The following is a 20,452-nucleotide window of genomic DNA, read 5'->3' as shown; positions in this document are numbered from 1 at the left end:
ATTAACCTCAGAGTGCCGCCCTATGCAAGGAGGTTTAAAGATGAGACCTCACATTCTCCAGGTGATTTGCACGCGGTCCAGATTTTGAGGTGCGTGGAAACGGAGTTCTTTACCTCCCTCCCTTTATTTATTTATTCTCTCTCCATTCATTTCGCCCATTCATTCCCAGCTTGGGGGCGTTTATTTACTTGACGTACGCATGCGCACTCCTGGCGGCTGGCTGGGGCCCAGCGGCCCCGCCCCCGACGCCGCCCATTGGCCGGCTCCGCCAGCGCCGCCGCTGATTGGCGGCCGCGGCCGAGCCCCACCGCCTATCAAAGTTGGCGGGAAGGCGACGGCGAGGCAGCATGGCGGCGGCCGCCGCGGACTCCTTTCCCGGCGGCGGCGGCCCGGCGGCCGTGAAGCTGCCGCCGTCGCCGCCGCTCAAGGTGCTGGCGGAGCAGCTGCGGCGCGATGCGGAGGGCGGCCCGGGCGCGTGGCGGCTGTCGCGGGCGGCGGCGGGCCGCGGGCCGCTGGAGCTGGCGGCCGTGTGGATGCAGGGCGCGGTGGTGGCGGCGGGCGGCGGCGAGGCGCGGCTGCGGGACCCGAGCGGGGCCTTCTCGGTGCGCGGCCTGGAGCGGGTGCCGCGCGGGCGGCCCTGCCTCGCCCCAGGTAACGCCGATCGGACCCGGGGCCGGGCCTGCGCCCGGGGGCCGTCCTGCCCCTCCCCCAGCCAGCGCCACCCTTGCGGATCGGATCAGCATCACCTGCAGCCGGTTCAGAAACACAGGTTCCTAGGACGCCCCCTGCCCCCTGGGGGGAATCTCCGGGGGAGGGACCCCCAGCATCTGTATTTGCAACAAGCCCCCTCCCCACAGGTGACTTTTTCCCCCTTCCATCAAGTTTTGGAAAATACTGGAGGAGGAAGCTTCTGTTCCTGGTATCTTCCTCTGGGAAGCTCTCCCCGACCCCTAGGAATGGGGAGCCCCTCCTCGACCTCCCCTTCATGGCGGGGTCTCAGGCTGTAGCTCGCTAATGCTTGCCTCTTTTTTTAAACTAGTGGGGCTCAAACCAGCATGCATCAGACTCACCCCAAGGGCTTGTTAAAACTCCCAGGCCTGGGCTCCACCCTCCTGCTCTCCGAGTCTGATTTCCGCAGGTTTGGGTGGGGCTGAGAATTTGCATTTCTCACCAGCTCCCAGGTGATGCTGATGTTGCTGGCCTGGGGGCCACACCTTGAGAACCGCTGGGCCTGGCTGCGGGAGGGCCAGACTGCGCGTCTCTGACCACTATCCTCAACCCTATAGGTTGAAGTCTGGCCCTGCCTCTTTCCAGCTGAGCTCCCTGGAGCACTTTTCTTAACTTTTCTGGACCTGTTCTGCCTTTTTGAAAACGGCCAATAATTCCTGCCTTTTGTTTGGATTCAATGTATAAAAAATGGCCTTAACACAGCTCCTGGCTGCTAGTGAGGGTTCGAAAAATTGTGCCCATTGTTACTTCTTATAGAACGCTCCTCCTCCCTTCTCGCGCCCCCTCCTGCCCCGTCTTTCAGGCTCCCCTCTCCCTCTGCCCTCTGCTGCAGTGATGTTCCAGAACGGGGTCAGCAAACCACAGGCTGCCACCTCCTTTCACATGGCCCGCGAACTAAAAACGTTTTTTACATTTTCAAGTGGTTGAGAAAAACCAGAAGAAGAAGAAGATTTCCTAACATGTGAAAAGTATGTGAAATTCAGATATCAGTGTCCATAAGTAAAGTTTTATTGGAACGCATTAATTGAGGTCATGTCTGGGGCTGTTCTCATGTTACAGTTACAGATTTGAGTAGTTGCCAAGAGACCTAGGGCCTGTAAAGCCTGAAATATTTAGTATCTGGCCTTTTGCAGAAAAAGTTTGCCGGCCCTTGGCCTAGCTTGTGACCCGTGCTGTTTGGTGTCTTGGCCTCCAGGCAATGCTCCTTGAAGGCAGGCTGGGGGCGTCCCCCGTGTGTGGTCCCAGCCCTGGCTTAAGGTTGGCAGTGGTACAAACCTTAGCGGTTAAACATCCAGCACCGGTGAACCTGTCTGACTTCCACTGGCCTGTGTGCCTGCAGGCAGGGGCTGCACCAACTCCTCGTGCTCATTAATACCCAGTCTTCATTGACAAGGCCGGTCACTGCCTTCTGTTTTTCTGGCAGGGAGCCGGGATAGTAAGCAGGCCACTAAAACCCAAAGTTACAGCATCGTAGGCCTGAGTGCAGGGTGCTGTGGGCGCAGAAGGGGACAACTGATGCAGGCCTGGGAGCCCAGGGAAGGATGCATTGGAGTTATCTGTAGGGACCCCCTCGCCCAGCTTGCCTGAGACTGAGGGGGGTCCTGGGATGCTGGACTTTCAGTTTTAAAATGGGGATGGTTGTCGCCCTCTGTGTGCAGTGGCAGGAGGTTGTGCAGGTCCATGGAACAGCATATGCAAAGGCTCAGGGGTGAGAGAGAGAGCGCAGCGCCTTTAGGGAGCCTGGGGCAGAATGGGGGGCAGGAGCGAAAGGTGGGAGGGCTCCCATCCTGCCGCCTGCTTCAAGGTGGCCCTTAGCCATCTTCATCACATCAGGACTGTACCCTGCTGCTTCTCTGGAAACACCCAGCTTTTGTCTCCCCAAATGCCAGGGGCTGCACAGGCAGAGTTGAGTCTGAACTCTCCCTGCCCTCAGGTTGCTCCCAGTCTGCAGGATGAGAGGGGAAAAACGGACGACTATCTAGACTGCCCTGTGATCTGGGGAGCCTGGACGCGGGAGCTGCATTCGAGAAAGATGGCGGCAGCAGCTGGGTGGGGATGGTTGTGACGAGGAAGTAGACCGACGAGAAGCCACTGAAGTGGTCGAGGCCAGAGGGCGAAGGCGTGCCCGAGGGAGGGAAGGGGGGACAGCGGCGAGGAGAGGGCGACAGGGGAGGGTGTGGGGAGAATGAACAGACTAGCACCCAGGTCTTTGAGCGAAATGTGTTTGAGCTCGTCCTTCTAGCCGTGTGCGCCTGTGCGGAGATGTCCTGTTCCCCCCGGTTGGGATCTCCTTGGGCTTGATCTTCCTTTCCTGGGTCTTCCGTCCTTCTTTTTCTAAGGGTTCCATCTACCAGCACCTTGGGACCATTCAGAGGGTATGGCAAGTGTATTTTTAGCACTAGTCCCTGTCACCAAGAAACCCCACGTAACCTGCTCAAGTAGACTCTGGAGATGGGTTCAGAGAAACCTGAGGACCCGGGGCCAGGGCTTGACAACAAGGGGGTCGGCAGTCAGCTTGCCTGGCTTCCCTTCAGTCTGAGCTCTGGGGCCCCCACGCAAGCTCAGCCCTGAGGCTGGAAGCCGCTTGATTCAAGCGGCCTCGGCCTCTCCGGGGCGGGCAGTGGGGCTGGCAGCCTGCCTGCTCTTCCTGCTGTGTTTGGGGTTTTTTACACAATTGAGTTTTGTGTGGTTAAGACTGGCCAAGTGTTGCTTTCAAGGAGAGCCACTTCCCTAAGGACTAAGAAGAGCAGCTCGGTTATATGTCATTAGGTCATCACCGTGGCAGCCTGCGCTCCTGGAGATCTGCTTGCGTGCGCCCAGCCGGTGGCCAGGATAAAGCGGGAGGTGGCAGGGATTGGTCCTGGGCAGTTGGAACGAGTGGGCGGCATGGGGGGGGTTGCCGCCTGCCCGGCTTTTTGGCAGCATCAAGGGAAAGTTTGGGATTTGCTTTGGTGCTGTCAGGGGGTGTCTTTGCAGAAAGAGGACGGGTCCTGTGCACAGAGACCGGTTACACACTCGGGCACCGAGCGGGGAACACGGGTTAAGAGAAAAGCTTGAGATTTCTCCCCTGCCTCAGAGCACTGTGTCTCATGATAACTCGTGCTCAAATGTGAGAGTCCTTCCATTCCTTGGGCTTGACTGTTTTGTGCACAATGGGTGCTGCGATTTCACTGTAACATTTTTTCGTTTTTAAAGTAAAAGGCTTTTTTTAAAATAAAGATTGACCCCAAGCTAACATCTGTTGCCAATCTTTTTTTTATTCTCCCCAAAGCCCCCTGGTATATAGTCATATATTCAGTTGCAGGTCCTCCTGGTTGTGCTGTGTGGGGCGCTGCCTAAGTGTGGCCTGATGAGCGGTGCTAGGTCCATGCCCAGGATCCCCGGGCCACCGAAGTGGAGCGCGCGAACTTAACCACTGGGCCGTGGGGCCGGCCCCTCATTTTAACCTTTTAAAACCAGAAACCAAAGAAGATACAGATGTCATCCTCCAGGTTCAGTGTTGAACTTATTGTCAATATATGTATTTTGGGGGTCGGCCCTGTGGTGCAGCGGTTAAGTGCGCACGTTCCACTTCGGCGGCCCGGGGGTCACTGGTTTGGATCCCAGGTGTGGACATGGCACTGCTTGGCAAGCCATGCTGTGGCAGGCGTCCCACATATAAAGTAGAGGGCGATGGACATGGATGTTAGGTCAGGGCCAGTCTTCCTCAGCGAAAAAAAAAAAAAAAAAAAAAGAGGAGGCTTGGCAGCAGACGTTAGCTCAGGGCTAATCTTCCTCAAAAAAAAAAAAAAACGTATTTTGATCCCTGCCTTGGCATTTTGATATCTCCTGTCTGCATTCTTTTGCTCCAGTTTGCCTCTGACGAAGTGAAGCCCTCTGAAGGACGAGGTCTCCATTTTGTTTTCCTTTTTTCTGATCCACTTGAACACCACCTAGGCTCTTCTTCTTCTAGGAAAGTACGCGATGGTGATGGGATTGGTCCTGGCCTGCCGCCCCGAGCCGTGCCTTCAGGCCGTGAAGATGACAGACCTTTCCGATAATCCCATCCATGAGAAGATGTGGGAACTGGAAGTGGAAGATTTACACAGGAATATTCCTTAGATGACGTTTGGGACCTTCACAAAAACACCCGGAATTCTGCAACGACTTAGGGTCTTAAACCACGTGGATTTCACGGACATCCCCCATTGTCTCTTTCTCCAGAGTTTCTCGGAGCGCTTTCCTTGGCTGATCGAGAAGACCGGATGGAGGGTCTCAAAATGCTGGGACGTTCCAGTGAACTCAGCCCCTGCTGCCCCTCGCTCTGACGACTGCTGATGAGAAGCAGATGTTGTGTTCTCGCTCTCTCTCTCTCTTTTTGGTTTATGCGTGTTAATTCTCTCTAAAGCACACAGAAATCCCGCGCTGCGTTTTCCAAGTTTTACATTTTCCATTCCCGCTGCGACCCCATTTTAAACAATGCAAAATGTAAACCTCAGCCATTGCCCGCCGTGATGAAAGTGTGGTTACGGGCAGGAAGGCAGACTGTGAAAAAGGAACGATGGCTCCCCATCTTCTCCAAGTCAAGAACTTCCACATCCAGCTTGGAAGTCAGACTGCGCAGGTTCTCAAGACACCGGCGGTTTCTGCTTCAGACACCGCTCAGCCGCTTAAGGCCGGTTTCCGGTAGATGCGACGATGATGCCCGCCACTCGTCCTTCTCTTGGAGATTTGAATCACTTTCCAGATCTCTTGCTGAAACTGAAATCAAGATTGAGAACGCCTTTCAGGCATTAACTAAACTTCTGCCTCGTAACTTTTGAGACATTTCAAGGGAGCAACCTCCTGGTTCAGAGGTCTTACGTTTTGGGGACAATGACTTTTTGTCGTGATTGTGTTGGGTGTGGCTTTCTGCTCTCTGCGTCTCAGCCAGCCCTCCTTTCTCCTTAGGTTGTAAATATCCAGGGAGTCAGGTTATGTTCCCGCATTGCTGGAGAGTTTTGCCGGGTTATTGATCTTCTCCCGCTAATAAATTGTTTTATATGCTGAATGGTTTCTTTTTTAATAGACTTTCTTTTTTAGAGCAGCTTTCCATTTACAGACAAAATGAGCGAAAAGTACAGAGAGTTCCCGTACAGCGCCTCCCTCAGTGTCTCGTATTATTGACATCTTGGTGTGGTACATGTGTTACAACCGATGAGCCAACATTGACACCTTATTGTTAACTAAAGCTCATAGTTTACGTTAGGGTTCCCTCTTTGTGACATACAGTCCTATGAGTTTTACAAAGACATGATAATATCATGTGTCCACCGTTACAGCATCATACGGAATATGCCCTAAAAACCCTCTGTGCTCCACCCGTTCGTCTCTCCGTCTCCCTTAGCCCCTGGGCACCACTGATCTTTCTCCCGTCTCCCTAGTTTGCCTTTTCCAGAATGTCGTATAGCTGGAATCATACAGTGTATAGTACTTTTAGACTGTCGTCCCTCACTTAGCAATATGCATGTAAGCTTTCTCTATGCATTTCTGTAACCTGATAGCTCATTCCTTTTTACTGCTGAATGATACTCTGTCCTATGGATGTTCCACAGTCTGTTTCTTCACTCACCTGTTGGATTCCAACTTTGGCCGAGTGTTAGTAGGGCTGCTACAAACATGTGTGTGCAGATTCTGGAGGGGCGTAAGTTTTTAACTCGAGTCTCTGTTTAGCCTGGTCAGAAGCTGCCAGACTGTCTCAGACCATGTGGGCTGCTGTAACAAAACGCCATACACCTGGGGACTTAAACACCACAGAAATTTATTTTTCACAGTTCTGGAGGCTGGGAACTCCAAGATCGAGGTGCTGGCAGATGCAGGGTGCTGCTTCCTGGCTCACAGACGGCTGTCCTCTCACTGTGTCCTCACCTGGTAGAAGGGGCGAGGGAGCTCTCAGGTTCTTATTAGGTTCTAATAAGAACACTAATCCCACTCATGAGGGCTCCACCCTCGTGACCTCATCACCTCCCAAAGGCCCCACCTCCCACTGCCATCCCTTTGGGGCTGAGGTTTTAGCACATGGATTTGGAGGGGACACATGGTCAGTCTATGGCACCGTCTTCCAAAGTGGCAGCGCCCTTTTGCTTTCCCATCAGTGGTGGATGCGAGTTCCTGTTCACATCCTCACCAGCATTTGGTGTCATCAGTGTTTTGGATTTGCTGTTTTGAAACTATAGCATTTCCTTTTAAAGGTGGGGCAACTTGGAAAGTATGCATTGTTTTTATTACTGATCCGGGTTTGTTGACCACTTGAAGTTTGTTTTGAGCCAGTTTATGTTCAAAGTTTGAGGATTTTCAGGCAATGTTGCTGAGCGTTACTGGGAGTTTGCAGCCCCGTAGACCTGAATATGAGCCCTTGTCTGTCCTTAAACTTGCTGTGTGACTGTGAGCAAGTTACCTAACCTCTCTGTGCTTCAGTTTCCTCACCTATAAAACGCAGATTACACCCGGCTCATAGCACTGAGGTGAGGAATGAATGAAGACGCCTGGGAATTGCTTTTACATGTGCCTGGCACGTAGTAGGCACAAAATGATTATTGCTAGTTGCCTTTAAAACATCCATCAGTTGCCTTTAAAAAATATTTTTTTTAGAATAGTTTTAGATCTATGGAAAAATTGCAAAGACAGCACAAAGATTGCTGTACACTTGCACCCAGTTTCCCTTATTATTAACATCTTACGTTAGGGTGGCCCACTTGTTGCAATTGACAAGTACCGAGATGTTATTAACCAAAGTCTGTACTTTATTCAGATGTCCTTAGTTTTTGCCTGATGTCCTTTTTCTGTTCCAGGACCCGATGGAGGACACCCCATGACCTTGAGTCGTCATGTCCAGGCTCCTCCTGGCTGGGGCAACTGACCATTTGCTTTTGATGACATTGACGTTTAAATTTGATGTTTCCCATGGCATCTGTTACAGGAGTCTTAGGTTAAAACTTCATTCCAGAATTATTACGGGATTCCCGTAAAAGTTAATAATTAATGCGGGGTCCCCCAACAGGAGCCCTTGAGCTGGGCGTGTGGGAGACTCCTTAAGACTTTAACCCGAAGTCTGCCCTAGTGAGCTGCTTCTTGTCGGAAACCTGCTTTTCTGCCAGAAAACTGACCCGGGCTGCTGGAAACCATATCCTGCCCGTCCGTCCTCGCCTGACTTCTGGTAAACAATGCCCGATTGAAAAACACCGCCAGGGCTGATACGGCCGCCCGGGCAGTGAACGATCCCGGGAGCGTGCGGGTGTGAGATGAGGGGCGCCCCGTGCTTTTCCAACGGTCCCCCTGGACGGCCACTGGCTCCCGGTGGCTCGGCACTGGAAGTGTGCCACCCCAGGATGTTCCGCGAGCCGTGGTGGTTTCCCCGAATATTAATAACTCTCACTGTCTCAGCTAGCGTTTCCTCCTTGACACCAAATGAAAAGGCATCTCGGGGCGGGGGTTTTAGTTTCCTGGTGTCAAATCACAGTTGGTTTATCAGCAAGCACCCTCGCCAGACAAGGGCAGGCTGTGTACCCCGGCAGCTCAGCTTCCCTTCTGCAATTGGCTCTTTTCTAAGAACCGAAAATAAGCACCCTAGGCCGTGACTTCACTTTTCTTGGAACTACTTTACATTAGAAGAGAAAAAAAAAAAAAGCGAAAACCCTCATTTAGCTGGTTTTGGATCGCTCAGTTCCCTAATTCTTTCTGTTGCGTATTCTTGTAAAGCCAAAGTTTTACCGCAAAATTCTTATGCATCAGGTGAAGCAGGAAGGGGAAGGAAGGACCCCGTGAGACGGTGCCGTGTTTTGTCTCCCGGGCTGTTTGTGTACGATCTAGTGGTTGAGGAGAAGACGAACCAGGAGAGACGCTGTGGGTCGAGTCCTCTTCACATGCCAAGGGTCTCGGCTGCGACTGTGTGGCCCTGATATCTGTGGGGCCACCAAATGGACAAGGGCTGGTGTTGCTAAGCCTCAGGCCAGGGTCCAAACTTGCTGAACAGCTGCCTGTTTGCAAGGATGGGGGAAAAATGCCTTTTCGGCCATAGTGACCTACATTTAACAGGCATCCTGGAGCCTGTACGGAGGGACAGCTGTGAGGGGCCCCTGCCTGCCGAGGATGAGCGAGAGGGCTCTGCCACACCTGGGCTCCGGTCCTGGTCCTGCCCTTTCCTCGCTGACCTTGGGCTTGCAGGTCTGTGAGCGCGGTGGGGATCGTCCTCTCACAGGATGGGCTGGCAGCTTCATGGGAACCGGATTTGATGCCCCTTCGCAGTGCCGATCTCTGTAGATAGGCACGTAAATTGCTCTGAAGTCATCTGTTCGTATCTGTCCCCGTCAGAGGGCCCCCAGTGATGTGATTGTGTCTTCCTTATCTCTCTGTGTCCGCCCAGCAAGGAGCCTTGCATAACACACACCCGCAGCCCATGAATGCTGGCTGAAGGGCTGGTTTTGGGTGGGAAGGCAGAGGAAATACACAAGCAAAGGCACTGCGTTTCTGGGATTTACGTTCACCATACAACAGTTTGCAAATGAAAGGAGCCCCCTTACGTGCCTAAGAGCACCTTTTGAATCGAGCGCCCCGGGAGCCCATCACCAGCCTGAGGACACTTGCCCGAGTGTTTGAGATCTTCTGAAGTTCAGTTCGAGAAGACTTGGTAAATACAAAAAAGGCTGGAGAAGGAGAGAGACAGCCGAGTCGAAAAAAAAATTTATGTGGTTTGGACAGAATCTAAAGTTATAGTCCTATGAGAACCATTAAGCATTGCTTGATGAAGAACGCCAATTCCACCAGGAGTGGCATGCCAGGGACTGCCGGCAGCGTTCCCGTCACTTCGTCTCCCTGTGTCAGCGCCTCTGGGACGTGCATCCTCCCCACTCCGGCTTATGGCTGTGTAAAGGGCAGCCGGGGCCTGAGGGCCGCCCAAGGGCGTCTGACCAGCAGGCTGTGGCAGCGGCAGCTTGGTGCCCCACGCTGTAGGGGGCGGGTAGCCAGGGCCTTAATTCTCAGACCAGGTCTGGGAGCTCCCAGTCTGCACACTTGGGCGCCAGCACCCCCTGCTGGCCGGCCCCAGGCAGCGCTGCCCTCTCCTTCGGCACTGGGATGACGGCCAGAACGAAAAGCCACGGAAGGAAGCAAAGGAAAAATAACGGCCTTGAGAAGGTTCGCAGCTGTCCAGCCCGGGAGTTTTGCCCATTATGGCCGAAGCATCTTGGGGGCGGGGGAGGGGAGGGGATAGGATCTGGCCACCAGGTGGATTCCTGTGGTCCTGCTTTTAACGCCAGCCCCACTGTTTACGCACTGGGTGACCTCGGGCAAGTTGCTTGACCTCTCTGAGCCTTCTTTCTGTCCTCTAGAAAAGGGATGATTTGGGGTCAGAGAGGCAAAGTAGCTTGTCCACATGGCTGTTAACTGGAATCCAGGCAGTTGTAGCAGGTGCTCAAAAATGTTCGCCTCGTCGGTCTTTCTGTGGCCAAGCACTTATTGGGCACCTACTGGGTTCCAGGCTCTGGGACACACACGGTGAACAGGAGACATGTGGTCGCTACTTGTGCAGCAGCATGGTGTCTGCTCACACTTCACATCTCTCTGACCCCGACTCTGCCTCATCTCTCCTGCTTACAGCCCAAGAGCATCCTCTGGTTTAAGGACTCACCTGATTAGGGTGGGCTCACCAGGATAACCCTCCCTGTCATCAGCAAAGTCCCTTTTGCCACGTAAGGTACCATATCCCAGGTTTCGGGGTTTAGGATGTGGACGTCTTTGAGGGAGGCTTGTACCCGCCTGGGCCGCCCTCCCAGCCCCAAAGATGCAGGTCCCTCCCGGATGCAAAGGCATTCGCCTGGGCCCAAGGTCCCCGAAGTTCTCATCCCGTTTACAGCATCAGCTCCACGTTCCACCTCTCGTCTAAATCATCTCTCTCTGGTCCGGGGGAGAAGGTTCTGAGTATGATCCACCCTGTGCACCTGTGGAACTCAAGACATAAGGGAACCTGCTCGCCAAATACAACGGGATTCCCCCAAAGGGATGCAGCCTAGTCCCGTCCCTGATCCAAGGGACCAGAGATGAGATATGGGCAGGAAAGATGAAGAAACAGTGCAACTGGAGCACCTGGAAAATTCCAAAGCCCTCAGCTTCCCCTCCTCCTGGGCAAACAGGAAAAGATAAGCTGGTTCTCAGAGCGTCTCGTAGCACCTGTGGCCACTGAGATGCGGAAACAGCAGGCGCAGAAGTTTTCATCACATAGGTAGGGCTTGTTCTAGAAAGTGCATCAGACTCAGGCCCTGCCCTGGGGTGTTCGGGGCCACGCCCGAGCTGCCTCAGGTGCAGAGACTTTCCCAGAGTAGCGCCCATCCTGGGGCACCCCGCACAAAGGCCTCAGGATTGTCTAGTGTGGCTGGTTATCAGCCGCACGTGGGCTGCTTTCCCCCTCATCTCTACCCTCATCTTTAATTAGAATCCGTGTGGGTGCGGCTCAGCACCATCTAAGTGTTTAGAAAGCTCAGCCGGGGGCTTCTTACAACCAACCAGGTGTGGCAGCCACAGATCGACAGCTTCCTGGCCGGGAGGCCCCGGACGGAGTCAGCCGTCCCGGCACTGAGTGACTGGTGAGCCCTTGTCGCCTCCGATGCAGACCCTTGCGTCCAGAAAAATCGAGCCTTGGCCAGAGGAAGGACGAGACGAACTCCGGAGCCCTTAGGACCGGGACCAAGGATGACACTCATCCCCCAGCTTCCCTGAGGAGGAGACAAAAGATGGAAAAGCCCATTCAGAGGAGACGGGCTAGACCGCCTGCCAGCTGCTCTGGGACGTCCTTCCTGGACCCTCCTCGGTGCTGGCGGCTGCCAAGGGGGTCACAAGGCAGTTCTGGTTTCCTCTTTAAAAAGTGAGTCCGTGTACGGGAAAACGTTAAGTGAACAGTACGAGTGGTACGTGAACGACCTATGTGGGGTAGGCCATGGGCTTTAACTTGATGTTCCAGAATAGGGCCGCCCTGTCCAACGCGATAGCCACTAGCCTCGGGTGGCTATTGAGGACTTGACATGTGACGAGTGCCACCGATAGGGTCACCAGGTTCAGTGAATAAAAATACAGGCTGCCTCCCCCTCCTTAAGTGTGGGCGGTGCACAGTGACTCCTTCCAGAGGACAGTGTGGAAAGGAGATCAAAAGAGTCATTTTACGTTTTCCAGTGGAGACAACGACAAACACACCTGAGCCAGGTGGCCAGGGTCAACGTCCACGGTGATAAGTCATGTTGAGAGCACGTGCCCTTGGTAGGAAAGACAATGGCCTTTTTCCTCTGCGGCCTTCCTCCCCAAACCCAGAACCCCCATCTACCGATGAGGGATGAGAAAAACATCCAATAAATCCCAGTGGAGCACCATTCTACAAAATACCTGACTGGTATTCCTCAAGGCCATCAATAACAAAGTTTGAGAAATTGTCACGGCCACGGCAAGCTGGATTGCCCCAGACCTGCGCTGCCCAATGCCACAGCCACCGGTCACACGTGGCTATTGAAATTAGCTGGAGGGGCCGGCCTGGTGGTGCAGTGGTTAAGTGTGCATGTTCTGCTTCAGCGGCCCAGGGTTCACCGGGTCGGATCCCGGGTGCAGACATGGCACCGCTTGGCAATCCATGCTGTGGCAGGCGTCCCACACATAAAGTAGAGGAAGATGGGCATGGATGTTAGCTCAGGGCCAGTCTTCCTCAGCAAAAAAACAAAAAGGAGGATTGGCAACAGATGTTAGCTCAGGGCTAATCTTCCTCAAAAAAGAAAAAATCAACAAATAAATCAGCTGGAACCTGAGGAGATACGATGACTCGATGTACCGTGGGATCCTGGAACAGAAAAGGGACACCAGGGAAAAAACGAAGGAAATCTGAACAGAGTACACACTTTTAAAATAATAGCATATTAACATTGGCCCATTGATTGTAACAAATGTGTCATACTAATGTAAGCTGTTAATAATGGGGGGGTCTGGGTGTGAGGTATATGGGAACTCTGTACTATTGTCACAATTTTCCTATAGATCTAAAACTGTTCTGAAAAACGAATTTGATAAAAAAAAAAATACAGGCCGCCCAGTTAAATTGGAATTTCAGATAAACTAGTATTTTTTTAGTACAAGTATATTCCATGCAGTATTTGCGATTTAGTTATACTGAAAAATTTCTGGAGGCCTGAGAGGCATTGAGGACGCAGAGTCTCTGGTAGGTGTGACAGTGGGGACTTGAGACCATGGGTCGCGCGCTGGAGTGCTGTGTAACAAACTGCCACACACAGCTTGTCCCGCTTAAGGGAGGAAACCCGCTCCTTTCACGAGGCGGAAATCCGGGTGTTGGCGGCCCGAGCTCTTTTCAGGAGGCGCTGGGGAGAACCAGCTTTCAAGCTCATCCAGGCCGCTGGCAGAACTCAGTTCCTTGCGCCTGCAGGACTGAGGTCCCCATTCCATGGGTGGCTGTAAGTCGGGGACTCTCGGCTCCCAGAGGCCACCCTCACTCCTCGCCGTGTATCCCCTCCATCTTCAAGCCAGGAACAACGTCGAACTCTTCTGCAGCTTCCAATCTCTGATTTCTCCATCTGTCCTCAGGCCCCAATTTAAAGGCTCGTGTGACCAAGTCGGGCCCATCCAAGTCAAGGTCAGCTGATTTAGGATTTTAATTTCAGCTCCAAATTCCCTTCGCGCAACACCTAGATTAGCGCCGGATTGAGTAAGTGGGAGAAGGTGTGTGCACACCAGGGGGAGAACCTTGGGAGGGAGCATCTCAGAATTCTGCCCACCACGAGGACCTGCCAGGCGGAACAGCGGAAAAGGTAAAGCAGGTTCCGGGGACAGACAACGCGATCTTAAGTCCCGGCTCCACCACCACTTGAGGTGTGTCCGGCCTGGGGCACACAGCCTCTTTGACCCTCTGTTTCCTCATCTGCAAATTGGGAATAAGAACGGCCTTGTTAAACTCGCCCTCTGGACTGTACCCGACAGCTTGGCGCTCTGGCTGTGACGATGTGCGTTCCTGCTCCTCTCACTTGCCTACCGCCTGTGGGCCCTGCCCACTGGGCCACCTACTTCATCTTCGCAGGCGTGAGAACGCCGTTCCCCCTGCTTTCCCCACATTCTCGGCCTTTCTGGCTCGTGACAAAGCTCTTTAAGGAGCATGAGCTCACTGGTTCCGGATTTTGGTCTCCCTACTTTGGCAGGCTGGAGCAGACTTGGCATGGGAAAGAAAGGTTGGTGGGAAAAATCTTTGAAAGAAATGCACGCATGTAGTAAAATGTATATCCAATTCCAAAATAAGCATAATTGGCCACGTTGGTGTGTGTTAATGAGCCCAAGGTGGGGAGTGTTTGGTGGGTAGAAGTTGATTTCCATCTGCTCCCTCATTGCACGGCTTGTAGAAGACGAGGCCGTTGGCTCTAGCATTCAGCTGCAGAAATTTTGCCATGAGCATCCTGTTTATTTCATGGTTATGGGCCTTTAGTACCAAATTTGCTTGAAAACCTTATGAAACTTACTGACGGAGAAAGAAAGAGGAGTCTTGGGTAATGTGAAAGCAAGCAGCCAGTTTTGCAAAAGTTCCAACATGGGTGGCTTATAACTAATTGGAAAAACATGTGTCATCTCGGCTGCCTTAATCCTTTTTGCAGTGCCTGGCCCTTGAGTGTTCCCAGAAGGCTTGAGGGGGCGTAATCCACTCCCAGGGTGGTCACCACAGTGACCAAAGGGCACAAAGAACCCATGTCTGTGTCTGGGGTCCCGCAGGTGTTGCCAGCTCGGTCTCGGGGAGCAGAGACTCGTCCATAGCCAGCCTTCCCGGCTGGGGCAAAGGGATGGGTGTCATGCACAGCGAAGTGGGGACTCATTCTGGCTTTGAATTTAGACTTTGGAACGAAAGGTTCTGGAGGCAGAGGCTGGGACCCAGACAGGAAAAGGAGATAGCCAACATTTAAGTTCTCTCTGAGCAGAGGAATCTCTACGCTTTTGATTATAAGTGCAGAGCTTGAGCTGTTCCACTTTTTCAGAAAGTCGTTTTCAGAGATGCAGAAGTTGTCGGTCCTGCTTTCTCCTCCTCGCTGGGTTTCTCAGTAAGAGAATGTTCCCAGGGCTGTGCCCTGGCCCCACCGATGTCCTTAAGAGGGAAACCTCTGTCAGCAGAGCGAGACCCAGCGCTGGCTGACACCAGCTCCTCTGGTCCTGGCACTGCAGAAACAGCCACAGACCTGAGCCCCCGGGGTGTCCTGTCCCGGCTTTGCTGGCCCGTCTCAGTCCCCAGGCCGCGTCTCTCAGAGCTGCTGTGGCGTCGTTTGTAAGATGGGAGAACGACATGCTCCCCTCCCCAGGGGTGGCTTCGGGACGCGATGAGGCACGGGGAGCACCCTCCCCCCACACGGCGTCTCCCCGGGAGGGGGCGCCACCAGGAGGGGACGCTGCTGCTATTAGAGTTATAAGCGCTTGCGGTTTCCGCTCTTTCTCCACTTCCTTCCTGAAACCCCAAAAGAGGCTTCGAGGGAAACGACGGCCTTTCAGATCCCGGAGCGCAGCTGGGAATGGCTGTCCCCAGTTAGGCTGGCTGGCTGGGGCCCAGGGAAGCTGGGCTGGGTTGTGGGCTCGATCCACCAGAGCCTCCTGCAGATACCACCTTCGTTCATCCCCAGGAGATGCTCCTGGATCCCAGATGATGAAAAGGGTTGTCGGGTCTCGTCCTGCTCAGGACAGGCCATTGATAGTGACACGATAAGGACAGACGGGTCCTGGACCTCTTGGGAATTTTTAGCACGGGATTCGGAAAACAGGTGGCTGCCCTTCGGCGCTGGCCCTCTGGTTACTGTGAGCAGCACGGTTGTGTGAAATGGACCTGCTCTTGCAGAGGTGGGCTGCGGGTCATTAACTAGTCATGTGGCGGGTTACCAAGCTGTTTAAGGCTCCCTGAGGAAGTAGTCCTGGGATGGTGATTCCAGACCTGGAGACTAGGATAACCTGTTGGCAAGGGCTCCGTGGCCGGCCAGCCCCTTGCTTTATGGAAACTCTGACCCGTTCCAGTCACCTGAGACCCTGCCTGAAATGGCTCTGAAGCAGGACCACTACATAATTTGCATAATTTCCTGAGCCCTGACTGCAGAGTTTGCGTGAAGCCGGCCCTGGTCTGGAGAGAGAGTGCGAGGCGGGCAGCTGGTCGGCCGCAGGTGGCTGAATTTGCTCACCCTATGCTTTGGTGGGTTGACTCACGTTTTCTAGACCGCTGGGCTTGCTCTAGTCTGGGCTGAGAGGCGGCCTGAGTGGGACGTGCAGTGACAAAGTGGGGGCAGGGCCCCCAGGAGGCATCTTTTCTCCAGACCAGGAGGTCCCTGAGTGTGGACACCTACTTGGCCATCCCTCACAGGGTTCACAGTCTATCCAGAAAGACCAGACAACGGTGCCTTAAAATTGTCACTCCCCAAGTCAAGCTTTTCCAAAACCATTTTTTTCCTAATTTGTCATATCTGTGATTTGGGGTTAGGCATCATTTGTTACTGTTTTTAGAGGAAACTGACCAAATTGATGAACTTCAAAAGCAAACCCGTCACGGCCAGGAGACCTTAGTAAACGTGGGCACGGAGGGATCGACCCAAATACAGCACAAGCCTTGGCTCCCGTTCTCTTTGCCTTTGGCCTCCAGCCCCGGGCCTTCCTGCAAATGCTCTGTCCATGGCCAGCCTGGGGGAAAACCTCCACTTTGCTGGTTTAAGTGAGGTTTCAACATGAACTGATGTCAGCTGGAACAGGACAGTCCTGTCACTGGAGAGCGAGTTGTATTGGAAGTGACTGGGCTGGGGTTGCCAGGGAAAACGTTGTTTGTGAAGTTTGGCTTCTGTAAATTATTGGCAAATAAGGAAAACAAGTGCCATTTTATTCCTTCTCCCAGATGGTAAACTGGAAGGAAAGCCCGTTTCTGGGTGAAGTGAGTCATGGAGCAGGGGCGGCTCAGGCCCCGGGCGGGCTATGGGACGCTCTCCCTTTACTTGGAGCCTCTTTCTAATTTACCTGCCAGCCTCCAAATTAAAAGGCAAACAAAGGCCTTTTATCGGTTGGGCAGGAGCAGACAAAAGATTCTCTGGGTGGGTGGATGGGGACTAAAGAAGTCTGCAGAAACTGAAAGAGGTTTTTCTTTTCTTTTCTTTCTTTGGGGGAAAAGAATCTCATTTTATTATGAAACCAAGATATCGCTTGCAATGCTTTCCTTTTCCTACCAGGCTTTTTTAAAGAATTGAGATATAGTTCACATACCATAAAATTCACCCCTTCAAAGGATATAATTCAGTGGGTTTTAGTGTATAAACAAGGTTTGCAACCATCACTGCTATCTAATTCTGGAACATTGTCATCACCCCCAGAAGAAACTTCATACCCATTTGCCATCATCCCCTCAATCCTCCCACCCACCTCATGCCCTCGCAACCACTAATCTGCTTTGTCTCCCTGTGGATTTGTCCATTCTGGACATTTCATATATGTGGAATTACACAACATGTAGCTTCTTTCACTGAGCATTGTGCTTTCATGGGCCATCCACGTTGCAGTGTGTGTTAGCACTTCATCCTTTTTTAAGGCTGAATAGTATTCCATTGTACGGATAGACCACATTTTGTTTATCCATTCATCAGCCGATGGGCATTTGCTTGTTTCCACTTTTTGGCAAAAGGGATGACAAATAAAAATGGCAAGTAATAGGATATATTGGAATATATGAGGAAGCCATTTGGTATACACCTAATTCGGCCTGACCTTGTCTTTCCAAAAGGACCTGACCGAGGCCGTTGAGCGTGCATTGTATGTCTGCTTTAGGGATTCCCTATGGCAAGAGCAAAGGACCTTGAGATAAAGGTGCAACTTCCCTTCCCCTCCCAACGTTGGCATCTCCTTAAGGATTAAGTATCTTTCTTTAGGCTGGGAACCAATTACAGCTCTCATCTGTGACCCCCCAGCCTGAGGCAACACACCTGCCACCCCTCGGCGTTCAGTGAGACAGCAGACCTGTCTGCCGTTTCCATCAATCGCTGTGCTGACAGAGCAGCCTCGTGACTATTGTAAAAGGGACATTTCAATCATATGTGAAACATACACTTTGAGGGTATATAACCCCCACTTCTTTGGAGTGCTCTGTTCCTTTGTGGAAAGACTCTCCCGGGTTATAATCCTCAGATTTAAGCTCAGAATAAACTCACCCAAATTTTCATTTATAGATTGGTTATGGATTATTTTCGTCGACAGGGACTTCCTGACACCTAATGAAACTGCAGGAGTCCCAGGGCTGGGCCTGGGTCCTGGGAAACACTCAACTGGAAGTTAGGAAAAAGATAACACGGTATGTGGTATTCCTTATGAAAAAAGCCTTTTTCTCAGTTTTTAATCGTTCCATTCAAAAGTTCTGAGGGGTCCCAGAATATGCCGCCCCAAAATATGTTTCTTTGGTATAAGGATTACAGTCATGTGCTGAATAACGACGTTTTGGTCAATGACAGACTGCGTACACAACAGTGGTCCCATGAGATGGGTACCATAGAGCCTCGATCAGCAGTAGGCTGTGCCATCTAGGTTCGTGTAAGTGTGCTCTGTGATCTTCGCACGACAGTGAAATTGCCTAATGGCGCATTTCTGAGAATGCATCCCCGTCGTCAGGCAACACGTGGCTGTACCGCAAGCTGATTATTCTGAGAATCAGCAGACACAGGCGAAGCTCTGAAATCAGAGCAGAGTTACCTTTTTGTAAGAGACACTTACATTTATAAGGGAAATCTCCATTTGTAAGGGTGTCTCCCTCTGAACCTGCAGGAGGAAGATGGCTGTGCCTCTAGAAACTCTCATCGATGGAGAAGGCACTGGATTCTGCGTAACAAAGCTTAACCTGTAAACATAAGCGCTGCCCCACACCTTTCTTTTGTCTTTAGCTGCAGATGGTATGTAAGCTGGTGGCTTAGGCCACCTTGGGACTCAACTCATTTTCCCTAGTGTCTCCCATGTGTACAGGACGTAAACATGTTGACAAACTTCTGTCCATTTTTCTCTTGTTAACCTTTTATTACAGAGGTCTCAGCCAAAAGCTCAGAAGAGCAGAGGGAAAATTGTTTTTCCTCCCCTACAGTTCCTGGTACACCCCACTTGCTCTGGAGCCTGCAGACAGCATCCTGGAAAAACGGGCCGAAGCCAGAGGAGGGTAAAAATTCTTACCAAAGTCAGCTTTCCCGGATCTCTGCCTGCAGTGCCCGGTTGAGAGAGGAAGGTAAGCATTTCTTGTCCTTTCCTTTCCAAATTCAGATCAGCAAGAGAAATGCATTTGTAAAAATTAGTTTTTTGATTGTTTCTCATCCCTTTCTTCGGATCTGGGCTTGCGCACAGGATCATTTCTCTCAGGTGGGAACAACTTCTTTTAATGTCTCTTGCACGGAGGGCCTGGTGGTGACAAATTCTCTCATCTTTGCCTGAAATTTCTTTATTTTGCCTCATTTTTTTTTTTTTTTGAGGAAAATTAGCCCTGAGCTAACATCTGCTGCCAATCCTCCTCACTTTTGCTTAGGAAGACTGGCCCTGAGCTAACATCCGTGCCCATCTTCCTCTACTTTATATGTGGGACGCCTACCACAGCATGGCTTTGGCCAAGTGGTGCCACGTCTGCACCCGGGACCCAAACTGGTGAACCCTAGGCCACTGAAGTGGAACGTGCGCACTTAACTGCTGCGCCACCAGGCCGGCCCCTTGCCTCATTTTTGACTGATGCTTTTGTTGGATATAAAATAGTAGGTTGACTGTGTTCTCCACCAGTCGTTCCAATTTCTTCTGGCTTCCACTGTTTCTAACGGATTCAGCTGCATCATTCTTCTTGTTCCCATGAACGTAATGTCTCTTTTGTCCTCTGGCTGCTTTTAAGCTTTTCTCTTCCTCGTGAGTTTCCACCGGTTTGACTGTGACGTGCCCAGGTGTCGTGTTCTTTGTATGAATCCTGTTGGGATTTGCTGAGCTTCTCAGATCTGTGGGTTGGTCTCTTTCATCAGTTTTGATAAATCACAGGCTGTTATCTCTCCAGATCTTCTTCTGCCCTCTTCTCCCTTTCTCCTCCCTCTGGGATGCCACTTACACGTGCAGTAGACAAATGGACACTGTCCTGCACATCTCAGACATTCGTTCTTTGTTTCTTTCTTCCTTTCTTTCTCTCTCCATTTTTAGTTCTCGTTTCTTTCTGTGCTTCAGTTTGGATAATTACGACTGACCCGTCTTCAAATGCACTGATGCTTTCTTGAGCTGTGCCCAGTCTGCTCTTAAATCCATCCGATGGATCTTTATTTCAGATATGTGTATGTTTCAATTCTAAAACTTCTATTTGGTTCTTTTATAGTTTCCATTTCATGTTATTTACATGTTAAATTTAAGAAGTTCCTTTATTAATGGCTTTATCTTTATACCATAAAGATCACCCATTTTACACGTACAATTCGACGACGTTTAGTGAATTTATGACGTTGTGCTGCCATCAGTACCTTCCCGTTTTAGAACGTTTCCATCACCCCCACGAGAGTCCCTGTGCCCATTAGCACTCACTCCCTGTTCCTGCCCACAGCCCCAGGCAGCCACTAACCTGCTTTCTGTCTTCATCGATTTTCCTTCTCTGGACATTTCATACCAATGGAATCATATGATATGTGGCCTTTTGCATCCAGCTTCTTTCACTTCACATAATGTTTTTGGGATTCACCTCGGT

The 20,452-nt window shown here is 51.8% G+C and overlaps 1 protein-coding gene across 1 annotated transcript; it reads left to right on the top strand.

The window, feature by feature from the left end:
- The first annotated feature begins 330 nt into the window (after window positions 1-330).
- Window positions 331-5,758, top strand: RMI2 (RecQ mediated genome instability 2). Its single transcript, XM_023616312.2, has 2 exons — window positions 331-651; window positions 4,682-5,758. The coding sequence occupies exons 1-2, from the start codon at window positions 348-350 to the stop codon at window positions 4,828-4,830; spliced, it is 453 nt and encodes a 150-aa protein (XP_023472080.2). The 5' UTR covers window positions 331-347; the 3' UTR covers window positions 4,831-5,758.
- Window positions 5,759-20,452: the final 14,694 nt, after the last annotated feature.

This window comes from Equus caballus, chromosome 13 (assembly GCF_041296265.1).
Source record: "Equus caballus isolate H_3958 breed thoroughbred chromosome 13, TB-T2T, whole genome shotgun sequence".
NCBI lineage: Eukaryota > Metazoa > Chordata > Mammalia > Perissodactyla > Equidae > Equus > Equus caballus.
Note: the sequence above shows the minus strand (reverse complement) of the source record. Positions and strands in the feature narration are given on the sequence as shown.